Below are 12,248 nucleotides of genomic sequence, written 5' to 3'. Positions count from 1 at the left end.
CAAACCAATTAGTTCTAAATAGTTACAGGTGTTCAAATCAACACAATGACAAGGGTGCCCAAATTTTTGCACAGCCTATTTTTCACATCTGATTTAATTTCATACAACTTAATATTGCTACACTAAAAGGGGTGCCTAAACATTTTCATACCACTGTATTGGCTCCTGCTATTACCTGCTGTTTCATGAGAGGTGGAAGCGGAACCATCCCTCTGGTCATAAAAAGAAGGGAAACGTCATGAGTGAATAACTGATTATCTATTCATACATTATTCTCTAATTACTAATAACACCACACCATTGGTTTTGCAGCCTCTAGGAAAGACACATTTTGGGAGAGAAGGCTTAGCTAACCAGCAATAACACTGAGCAGGAGAACCACTGATGCTGGTACACTCCAGACTTTTATACCGCTACAGCTTTAGGGGCGGGATATGCTAAGTGGGGGACCAAGTGTGTCATCAGTACCCTGTTTAGGCCCCGCCTGAAAAAATGGTCAATGCAAAAATTATGAAACACAGTTTAACATATAACTGCACAATTCAGTACCACACCAGTTTCACATGATTCACACGTTTTCAGGAATAGTTCTCCAACATATATATTGATTTTATAAACAAAGCTGTGAATTTGCTTTACAGGATCTTTAAAGTCAGAGCTTTTTTTTTTTTTTTTAAAAAAAAGAAAAAAGACATGTTGTTTTTAGTACATAAGCTATATAATTTTTACAGTAGGCCTAAACACCTACTAGAATGAAAATTCATGATGATTTGAGTTGCTTGTATGAATAATACCGCTTAAAGGTTATACAAGTAGATTTTAAACAATAATATAGCAGCAAACAACAACATGTAATTTCTAAGATATACTGGAGTAATGGTGTCGCAGCTTTCAGGTGAAAGCAACCTTCCAGAATTTCTTTCACTCAAGAGCTAAGACCACAGAAAGTCAAGTTTTTTAGGTTTTTATCGGCTCCGTCAGAATCAATCATGCAGCCAGTCCCAGCAGATGAGTCCAAGGCTGAATTTCTTCTCAAGTCCAACCACAGAGTCAATACTGGTCTGGCTGAGAGGAGAACCCCATGAGTTGCTAAAAGGCTCCAGCTTAACTCAGAACTGGCTTTTCTTCTCCTTGGTGTGTGAGTAACTTGATGCTACATAATATTTTTATTAGCGACCGGCTACTGTAGACATGTAAAATTAGCTAACTTGCTGTTACAAATATTATCAATGTGTTCGGCAAATGTTGCTTTTGCTAGCTGGCTAACTGTCAGCAATGCTGTGGAGAATATTGCAGCAACAGTAGCGTGGGCTAATGGTTGTGGCAGGATTGCTTTTTTGTTGTCTCGTGTGTACACAGGGTAACTTTATTCAGTTGTGCTTCTAGTGTCTTTAGTGTTGAGAACAAGACGGGAGGCCAGTTTGTTAACAAAGCATTTGTTTTGGTCTTAAATGCTAGTGGTGTCATGTGACATCTAGCGGCTGTGAATAACCTTTAAAATGTTTAAAAACTCACAGAGAAGTGAGAAAAATGTATTTTTCTCATTCATAACGAGTTTAAAATTAGCAGCTTGTGTGAACAAAGATCTAAAGAAGTAAAGAAATAATCCACATGAAAACATTCGACATAAGAAACATTACAATAGCATGCCCCACTATAAATAAAAAAGTGATTGGTTAATTCACCAGCCTTCTGCATATAAATGTGTGTATACTTACACTATATACGTATCCATGTGAATTAATGAGCGACTATTCAGTGACTACTCTGTAAAGGGGGCCACTTCACTTGGGGGTGGAGGGGTGCAAATAAAGCGTAACTAATGAGTAAGTAATGAGTAATGAATGAGTCGTTACTAGTTTGTGCTGCTCAGCTACTGATTCAGAGATAATCAGGGACGACTTATGAAGACAGTGATGAAGAAAGTCATCATTACTCTGTTTCAGATACCTCTGAACCAATCATTACCTAATGATTCATACATGTAGTTTTCTAATGACTCATCAAGTCAGTTTGTAATTAATCTGCAGCTACACATTAACAACTCATTAATTATCAGGTTATTCCTGATTGGTTTCTCACTTGTTCTTCAGTAACATTTTTATGTTGTAATTTTCTTGCGTCTTGTTGGACAGCCAATCAAATGACCACAAAGAGACACAAAACGACTACACAGACAGACACAGTCTGGAGGGGTGGGGAGCCTTTTACATGCTGTGTCCAGAAGCCCATTGTCTCAAATGGGTCCCTGGCTGTAGCTGTTAGCAGTTACAAGTAGCAGCTTTTTATCATTAATTCATATTAAAATATTGAAAGACACAACACAGTGTGTGCAGACATGTATACTAACCCTCTTTCTTTTCAGGGTGTGATGCCTGCACACTGATTCTTACTGTTACTTGTATGTTGTTTGTCACTGGAATGTTTACTATCCATTTACCTTTTGGCTCCAGGCTTCTTAATAAATGTTATATTTATTTCTATATAAGTATATTTACTGTAATTACACACATACATAAATTACAATTAATCCAACCCTGCTGGGTTTTTATGTCATCAGGATTCATTTGGCTCTGTCCAGTGTCTCATTTTACAGTAAAAGCAAAACCAGGAAGCTTCATAAGAAGGAAGTGCTTGAAGTACCCTGTAATCACAATAATCCCCAAATTTCTCAATGTGACACCAGGATCCATCAAGTTCTGACAGTTTAAACACAAAAATGTGCATTTTGTCAGATTTTTAATCCTTTTTTGTGAAATTTCTGATACCTTGCTAAAATCAGTGAGTCCTGCCTGTCTACACCAGTTATTAGACATCAGGGCTTTTGACCTCAGAACCATAAATTAAAAGAAGCAAACCATCAGCAGGTGAATATTTCATCACTGATATATTTACACAAACATCTCAACACAGTAGAACAGTGTGAAAGAAACAAACATATCTGTATAACAAAAGATATTCATAATAAATAGAGACAAAATGTTTGATGAAATCAGATTGTCCACACACATTTCAGTATATTAATAACAACTATTATACATTTGTACAAAAATAGAATCATTAGCGATGTCAAAAGCCTCGTTCAAGTACAAAATATTTGATTGACGCTCACTAACTGTATTTTTGAAAGTCTCATGTTTATTGTCAGACAGAAAACGCAACTGAGACTGTTCTTTTCTTCCACGAGTATTCATGATCTCTGATGTCGCAGATTTTAACTTTTTTATAAATTTTTTTAATTGCTCACTTTTTTGTTTTATTTATTTGCAGTTATATGTTTTTCTATCTGACAGACGTAATATTAAAACTGTAACATGATATAGACATGTTTACTGGACACTAAAGTCCTTACAAAACAGAGTCCAAAAGTAGAAAGGGAACATAAGCTTCATGGGTGACAATGTGTAATAAATACCAATCAACACACCGTATGAATAACAATTTATTTACCTTATATTTTGTTTATTGAATACGTGCTTTGATATTAAAGACCAAGTAAACACTCACCAAGGACTGTTAGGAACACCTGTAAACCTGCTTATTCATGCAATTATCCAATCAGCCAATCATGTGGCAGAAACTCCTTCAATATAATACCTGAATAAAATACCTGATTGGTACTATGTCAGTGTTGGGGAGGCGGTGGTGATATCCTCGGCCAGACTGGTTAGAGCTGACAGAACAGCTACGGTAACTCAGATGACCACTTTTTACAACTGTGTTGAGCAGAAAAGCTTCTGAGAATGAACAACGCATCCAACCTTGAGGTGGATGACCTACAACAGCAGAAGACCACATCAGCACTCATCAACACTGGACCAGTTAAAGACTGGAAAAACAAAGCCTGGTCTGATGGATCTGGAAGCAGCAGAAGGTAGGGTCAGAATTTGGTGTCAACAGCATGAATACATGGACCCAACCTGCCTTGTGTCAACAGTCCAGGCTGGTGGTGGTGTTATGGTGTGGAAAATGTTTTCTAGATTGGCCCTTAATACCACGCAACCGTGGTTTTAATGCCACAGTCTGTCAGTCAGTATTGTTGCTGACCACGTTCATCCCTTTATGGCCAGTTTACCATCTCCTCATGGCTACTTCAAGCAGGATAATGCTCCATATCACAAAGCAAAAGTCATCTCAGTGAACTTCAGTGGCCTCCCCAGACTCCAGATCCGAATCCAGTAGAACATCTTTGGGATGTGGTGGAACAGGAGCTTGGCAACATGAATGTACATCTGGCAAATCTGGAGGAATCTCAAAAATAAGGTTTCCAACATCTCATGGAATCAGTGCCATGAAGAACTGAGGCTGTTTGAGAGCCAAGAGAGGAACTACACAGTGTTGGTGTGGTGTTCCTAGTAAAGTGCTCACTGAATGTATATCAAAGGTGTACTCACACAAATAACTTAAGTAAGAAAATCCAAAAGTGTGCAGTTATCAAACAGTAATGCACTCACAATCACAGAACCAAGATTTCTGATTGGCTGTCAGGTATCTGTGAAAGTGATACATGCAGACATTTGAAACAAATTTAAGGTCTAAAGTCAAAAGTACCATTATACAGTATATTAAACTGAATGTAACAATGGCAATGGCATTGATGTTTCAGGCTCCATTAGAAGTTCTCTCACTCAAGGACAAATACAACCTACTCCACGTATCCAGGAACTCCCTGAAGTATCTCCACAACCCTCTCAAGGATCTCAGGAGACCATCCAGGATCACAGGAGCCCATTCAAAGACCTTTACTATTCCCTTAACAACCCTCTTCAACCCCCTCAAGGATCCACTCCTCCAGGACCTCAGAAACCCCTTCAAGGACCTCAGAAACCCCTTCAAAGACCTCTACAGCCTCCTCAAATACATAAGGAACACCTGAATGACCTAAGGACCTCATCTCTACAGCAAGAATTATTTTCATATAAATGTACACAGCCCAGAGGGTATTATTTTTTCACAACTGCATGGCTCTGAGTGGATTATTCCTCGTATATATTTTGATGTACATTCATGATCACAGACTGGGCCTCAAGCTTCACACTGTAAGAATAAATCAAAGTGATTTAAGATGAAATGATGGTAAAATACTGCTGATGGGGGTTAGAGGTGGGCTTCTATATAACCTGCAAACAACCAAACCATATGAGTAAAGGAATAACAGGCATATTATTAACATTATTATTGTCATCAGAATAATGAATATTATTCAACAGTCATATCTTGTTTGTTCAGCGTTGTTATGAAATGAGAATAAAGAAGATATAAAACACGTCATGTTCACAGTGACACTGACATTTTTCATCTTCATTTATGTCCAGTGCTGCAGAAAATATAAATCAACAATCAGTCAAATACATCTGAAATTATTTAAGAGAATCTAGAGCTGCTGTTGAGTTTAAGAGAAATTCTCTCCTCATATCAGGATTTTATTTGTTATTTGTTAAAAAGTAAAAAATAAAAATCAGATGTTAAAAGTGAGAGATTAAACCTCATTAATCTGGATTTTGAAACTGGAAACAGACTAAATAAATATGTGCCGGTTTTGCACATGTTAACTGAATTCAGATGTCAGATGTCCTCGTTTCCTTCAGTTCTGTTCCCAGAAAGAGGTTCCTCCAGACGACAGCCGAAACACCAGACAGCTGGACATTTTTGTAAATTGACGGTTAACTTATCTGCATGAACACATGCTTAGATTATCAAGAAATAAAAGTAAGCAGATTACAGTAATCAGATTACCAAACAAACTGCAGCATTGGCCATTTAGAGTGAGGCGTTTGCTGGATTTGAGGAATTTGAATAAAAAACTCTGATTAGTGTAAATTGCAATTAGAAAATTCCTCTCACAGCCTCTGTGCTGCAGTTAGTAGTCTGATTATGTGATTGTGTTTTATGAGGGATCCTCTCAACTCTGATTCAGTGACATTTTTTACTATAAATAAAATATTTACCAGTGCTGGAAAGTTATTTCCTGTTTTCAGAACAGTTTGTTTACTGATATCTGAAAATAAAGAATATTGTCAACAGCTGGAAACTGCTGTCGAATAAATGTTTGGTGTCTCTTCACACGCACACACACACACACACACACACCTCTGAGTGTCAGACTCTGCTGCTGAACAGTCTCTGAATTCAGTGTGTTTCCATTTGTTGTTTGAATATTCACAGTCAAAATTCCAACTCATCCAAAGTTTGACCTTTGCTCACGTCAGGGACTCAGCCCCTCTTCAGTCTCCTCTAAGCTCTGCCTCCTCTGGCTGGATGATTGACTGTGATTTACTGTCGGGCAACATAAATCCCATTAAACATCCATTGGTCTAGTTGAGGCATCATTGACACCGAGCCACTTGCTCTCTGCTTGCTCTGACCAAGAGCACGAGTAAAAGCCAAAATAGTAAAATCTCTCCCTCATTCTCCCCGTGTCCTGTCTGCTCAGCAGCTGGAGTCCTCACTGCAAGTGCCTCCCCCTCCTCCACCTCCAGACTTGGTGGCAGCAGCTGAGCCGACAGTGATCTGGCAGCCATTGGTGACGTGACTCATGACCTTCTGTTTGAGCTGAGCAACCTGCTCCCTCAGCATGGCGGCAGTGGAGGCCAGGTCTGAGTTTTGGGTCTTGAGAACCTTCACCTTCTCCTCCAGCCGTGATATCCGCTCCAACTTCCGCTTGCGACACTTGGATGCAGCGATGCGGTTGCGGAGCTTCTTGCGTTCCGCTTTGATTCGCTCCTGCGTCTCCAGGTCAATCGGGGAGAGGGAGGGTGGGGACATAGGCTCGCCTGGTGGGTGAGGAACCTCAGGGACAGTCTGAGGGGCATCCAGGCCTCGGGTGTGTGGCTGAGGGGCTCCACCGCCGCCACTGCCTGAGCCACCACCATATCCTATCTGCCCCGAGGAGTATGGCATCTGGCCTGGGTTGTAGCTGTTGAGGTTGGTGTATACCGGCATGTCACCACTGGACATCAGGTTCCTCTGGTAGGATGCCTGCAGGGAGACAGTGCAGGATGAGGACGGGGACATGGGGCCACCTCCAACCAGCTGGTTCTGCTTGTGAAGGTCTGCCAGTGCTTTGACGAAGCCATCAGCAAATCCTTCTTGCTCATTGGTGGCCTGGCTGCGGTAGATGAAGGGGTTGGTGGGGTTGGGCACAGGGCTTGTGGTGACCAGTCCTTGGTTGGACTGGATGATCAGGTGCTCCAGGTCGGGGGATGACAGCTTCAGCAGGTTCATGTCTGCGGAGGACGCTGCTGAAGATACAGCCGATGTCATCAGGGAGCTGTTGCCAGCAAGTCCCAGGTTGTTGGGGTTCCCGCCCCTCCCTCCTGCCACACCACCGCTGGGGAAGTGATGACCGCTGGCCACTGACATGGCCTTCTTACTTATCAGCATCTTGTTCCCCGAGTAACGCTCGTATTCGGCGATCTGGCTGTAGCCGGAGACAGTGGGAGAGTCGTCGTGGTAGAAAGGAGTCTCCATCTTGGCCATCATTGACGAAGAAGCGTCTCAAAGGAAATCTTCATAATTAGATTAACCTGAATATCAGAGGAGATTGAAATGTTCCACTGACGTCAGCAGCTGAAGGATGAGGGCAGGATGAAGAGATGAAGAAACGAAGACAAGAAGAAGAAGAAGAGATGACGAGTCCCTGCAGGAAAAACAAACATATCTGTGAGAGGGAGAGGAGGACCATGAGGACAGAGATTACTGAGGTGTAAACTGTGAAGTGCTGCTGATGCTACCGCTCTATCTCTCTCTGCCTCTCTCTCACCCTGTGTGCGTTTGTGTCTGTATTTCTCTACATGTTGTGTGTTTTTTCTGATTGGAAAATCACGCTCTATTGTGTAATACTGTTAGTTCCACTGTTTTCTCTCAATTTCTGTTTCTCTGTCTCAAGCATAACGTTAACTGTTCACTGTCCAGTTCAAGACCTCTGTGGTGTCAAACTATCATTCACAAACACTCAGGATCTTTATACATCAATGTCTTTATGTTGTTCTGTAATTTTCAATTTTAGATTTTTATTTTCATTTTTATTATATTCATATTTTCTCTAATAACACAGAATTCACACATTTTATATTTTTCAGGAACTTTCCTCTTTTTTGTCATTTTGAGTATTTGACATCCACTAAATTAAACTAGAAACATTTCTGTAATATCCCCTTTAAGGTTCCTAACTAATGTTCTCATAATGTTCTGTCACGGTTCCACACGGTCACCAATGCCAGGGAACATTTCACTGATGGTTCCTTTAAAGCTATTTTTAAAATGTGGAGAACATTACTTGGAGGTTCCTATGACTACATCCCATTCTTTTGTCCAAAGGAAAGAAGCAGCGGTTTTTCTACGTACACGTGAAGCTAGCTGTGGTTGGGGCTCAGAGACATGTTGATGTGTGGACAGGAGGAGCTGGGGATGGTGTAAAACAGGCAGCGGGAATGTGTGTGTGTGTGTGTGTATGTGTGTGTGTGTGTGTTTGTGTGTGTGAGACACATCTACAAATGGGGATGCTCTAAAGCCGTTGCTTCATTCTGCTACTAGTGATCAAAAACTCTAGAGGGTCCCTTTAAGTATTTATATAATGTTTGTGACTAAAAAGCCAACAGTCTGTTGATCAGGACTGTGTGGTTTGGTTTGATCAAATTTGATTGACACTAGTCTGGCAACATGAACAAACAACACCATAACTGTTAAATGTTAAATGTTAGCAAACCCAACATGGAGCAGGGAAAAATACAGAAATGTTGTGTTCATGGCAGAGTGCCGCACTCCTTTATTTTTAAGTAAAAATAAAATATCTTTTAAGGGCATTTGAGTACATAACAACAACATTTTTCTACAATGCTCCCTTAATGTCGTTCTTATAGAATTATGAATAATTTTTCCATTCACACTGAACAGACAGAGGTGTACCATATCCTACTGTTCATGAAAATGCCAGAATACATTTTTATGTCAATAAAAAAAGTTTTAATGATATTGCAACATGCTGACGATGCACAGCTGAAGGTGAGAGTATCAGTAACTGCTGCTGGCTCTGCTGTGGAGGAGCTGCTTCCAAAAAAGAGCAACTTCATGTTGTTAAAGAGGTTTTGATAACATTAAAGCAGAGGTTCTTCACATATACAGCGACAGAGTTACTGGCTACTGTAATCGATCCTCCTGTCCACACTTTGTGCGTCAGTGTTGCAGACTAACACAAAAAGGGAATTTGGTACTAAAGAAATTGTAACTGTGGAAAATTGCCAGTTGATTTGTCTAAGTCAAACGGCTTCAGCCTCATATATATTCATTTTTACACAGAGTGAGGACTGTAGCTTTGTCCTTCATTAGGAGGGGGTCAGTAGCAGTCAGTCAGTATCCAAAAAAAAAAACAATTAAAACTGAACATGAGCATATGTGGACATATGACTAGTGTGAACTGGAAAATTGTAAACCTATCCTAAAAGAATCCTAAGAGCAGAGGCCCCATCACACAGTAAAGGCCACACACTCTGTCATCCAGTAACTGAACTGCCCGTGAGCTGAGACGTGTGAGGATCTGACTCAGCTCAGGTCCATCATCATCTCAAACATTCGCTTCCTGAGAGTGAATCAGAGCGGCACATCAGGGAACAAGCATGAGCTTTCAAGGGGAAGGGGAGACAGAATGTATGAAGGTAAATTTGTAGGAAAATGTGAGAACTTGTAGAACAAAATGTGAACTTGTATGTTTGAAATTTGAAGTCACAGAAAAAACAAAGCACATTTTGTATGTTGAAAATGTCCAAAGGTGAAGTCACAAATGTGTAGATCGAGAACTACAATGACAGCTACAAACTTGTAACCAACATTTACTTATTTATTTAACTTGAGGCCATTTTTCCACTTCAGCCACAACTCTGTTATTACAACCTCTGGAATCCATCACTGCAAGTTCACAGATGTGTACTCTTGCATCACAAAGTGACAAATCTGTGCGCCTCCACTTTTGCAACACGTCTTGCAACAAATGTGTTGCAAACCAATCAGAAATCAGAGGACAAAGTGTTCTACTGCTCTGCTGTCGTCCGTGTCTGCGGAGTTAGATCAGCTATGGAACATCAAGTCTCTAACAACGCTGTGTTTTGGTCGATTAATACTGTGATTAGTATTAATCGACACCCCCCCCCCCCCACTGTCACTGATCCCCCTGATCCCCAATTGCACCAATCACCAGCAAAAATTCCTTGTATGTGGAAACATACTTGGCAATAAAACCGATTCTGATTCTGATTCTGATTAAAGAATTTAAAAAACGCACAAAAAAACGCACGCCACCAAAACCTCGCATTCCTTATAACATGTAGAAGCAAAATGAGAGTGAATGCACCTTTTCTCTAACTTTAACTCTGCTGGATAACTAGCTATTTAGCTTAAATACTCATATGCAGGCAAGATTTCAAAGACTGCAAATGAGGCTTGAAAGTAAAGTGCACATTCACTCTCATTTAGCTACTACGCATAAAAGATGTGAGGTTCGGTGGCAGTGATTTACTCCTTAATCAGCTTTGATAACAAACTTCCTGACTTGCTGTGACATAGTTTATCTAACAGCATAGCAAAAGAGCACTTCACCTTCTGATTTCTGATTGGTTCAGCCTGTTACATTCAAACATATTATTTCTGATTTTTGTTCTACAAGTTCTCACACTTTGCATTATATTTTTTCACACATCACTTGTATTTAGCATGTATGACGATAATTTAACAGCAGGTTGAAGTTGGTCTGATAATCACCAGCTGAATGGTCACCCTCAGCTGAACTCAGACATCTGTTTGCCTCAGTGATCAGTGAGTTATGTTCAAGAGCCACAGCTCTCCACCATATGACACAGAAACAACAGAATTTTCATATTGTCATAGATAGTTAATGTAAAAGTATCTTGCAATATCAGGGTGGGATTTCACATTGGCCACACTGCCTGCACCACCAGTCAGTGCTCTCTGGTGGACGAACCCCGTAATGACATCTGTGTTTCTAAATGACCTCCAACATCAGCATGTCTTCTTACTTATCTAACAACACATACATTCATGGGATATTTCTGCACTGAGTGAATATCAGCACCTCTACCCTGAGGTTATTGTTTTTTTTCCTGAGCAGATTGTTTCTTATTTCTGCTACTTTATACTTGACTACATTTCAAAATAAAGTACTGGACATTTTACTGGATTTAATTTACCTAGATACTGAATTCACATACAAACAAAATGATCAGTTAATAAAATGCGATTCATTTTTAGAATTTAAACAATCCAACAGTGTATCAAATACTTCAAATCGGCTCCACCTCCAGCAGCCACATTAAAAAAACCACATACATAAAACAGTCACAGAATATAGTCAAACGTTAAAATGTAATATAATGTAATCATACATATATCAGGCTCCCTCCTTGGGGTTAGGGTGTAGTGGAGTCTAACGGCGCCGGTACGATAACTTCAGACGGAGACTGAACGGAGCGCGGCAGCGCTGCTGATGGATTCACAAGCATCCGGACAAACTAGCGCCCGGACAGCGGCTCGCCTGACACGCCACATCACAACACAACACAACCTCACAGTCTTCATGTGGACAATGATAGTGTGTGATGAAGGTTAATACTCACAGAGAAAGACAGAGAGCTGCTGAGCGGTCCGAGAACAGACAGAGTGAGTCAAAGAGAGAGAGACTGAACTCTCTCTCTCTCTGTCTCTCTCTCTCTCTCTCTCTCTCTCTCTGTCTCTCTCTCTCTCTCTGTATCATAAAGTGACTCACTCTGACGTTTTCTGTCCATTAGCTTATTAGCACATTTTCTAATGAAGTAATTAATTTTTATGGTCATGTCTGAATTATTATATTATTTGCTTTGAATTTAATTATTTTTAATCTGACCGGTGGGTCAACCTGAGGTTCGGGACCCCACGTGGGGGCCGCGATATTATTTTCCGGGGTGATGGGATGGTTCTCAAAATAAATACGTAAATAATAAAGAAATTCATGCATATTTTTTGTTGAGGTTTTTCCACTGAAGCCTCATACCACTGTTATATTACAGTCATTATAAAACAGATTTGAGTGAAATGAGTCTATGTGAGTCTGTGACTCTCCTTTATGAAAAATAGTTAAGGTTTGTACTAAAAATCACTAGATTGCTTTATGAAAAAAAAGCCATAAAAGAGGTACGAATAAATAAAATAATGAAAGTATAAATACAGAAATAGCGTTTTTTTCATTACCAGATTTTTTTTAC

The 12,248-nt window shown here is 40.1% G+C and overlaps 1 protein-coding gene across 2 annotated transcripts; it reads right to left on the bottom strand.

Annotated features, from left to right (window-relative positions):
* Window positions 1-2,868: 2,868 nt before the first annotated feature.
* On the bottom strand, window positions 2,869-11,711 carry june (JunE proto-oncogene, AP-1 transcription factor subunit). Of its 2 annotated transcripts, none has more exons than XM_071466590.1 (2): window positions 11,625-11,711; window positions 2,869-7,639 (listed from the first exon to the last, which is right to left on the bottom strand). In XM_071466590.1, the coding sequence occupies exon 2, from the start codon at window positions 7,480-7,482 to the stop codon at window positions 6,430-6,432; it is 1,053 nt and encodes a 350-aa protein (XP_071322691.1). In that variant the 5' UTR covers window positions 7,483-7,639; window positions 11,625-11,711; the 3' UTR covers window positions 2,869-6,429. The 2 variants fall into 2 exon arrangements, with proteins under 2 accessions (XP_071322691.1, XP_071322692.1); XM_071466591.1 differs by lacking the exon at window positions 11,625-11,711 and adding an exon at window positions 11,394-11,618.
* Window positions 11,712-12,248: the final 537 nt, after the last annotated feature.

Source organism: Trachinotus anak, unplaced genomic scaffold (assembly GCF_046630095.1).
Source record: "Trachinotus anak isolate AG129_WGS33_773 ecotype Australia unplaced genomic scaffold, CSIRO_AGI_Tana_v1 ptg000028l, whole genome shotgun sequence".
In the NCBI taxonomy this organism is placed as follows: domain Eukaryota; kingdom Metazoa; phylum Chordata; class Actinopteri; order Carangiformes; family Carangidae; genus Trachinotus; species Trachinotus anak.
Note: the sequence above shows the minus strand (reverse complement) of the source record. Positions and strands in the feature narration are given on the sequence as shown.

What these genes read in the sequence shown, in the direction of transcription:
- june (XM_071466590.1), bottom strand. Translation starts at nt 7,482, where the DNA reads ATGATGGCCAAGATGGAGACTCCTTTCTACCACGACGACTCTCCCACT.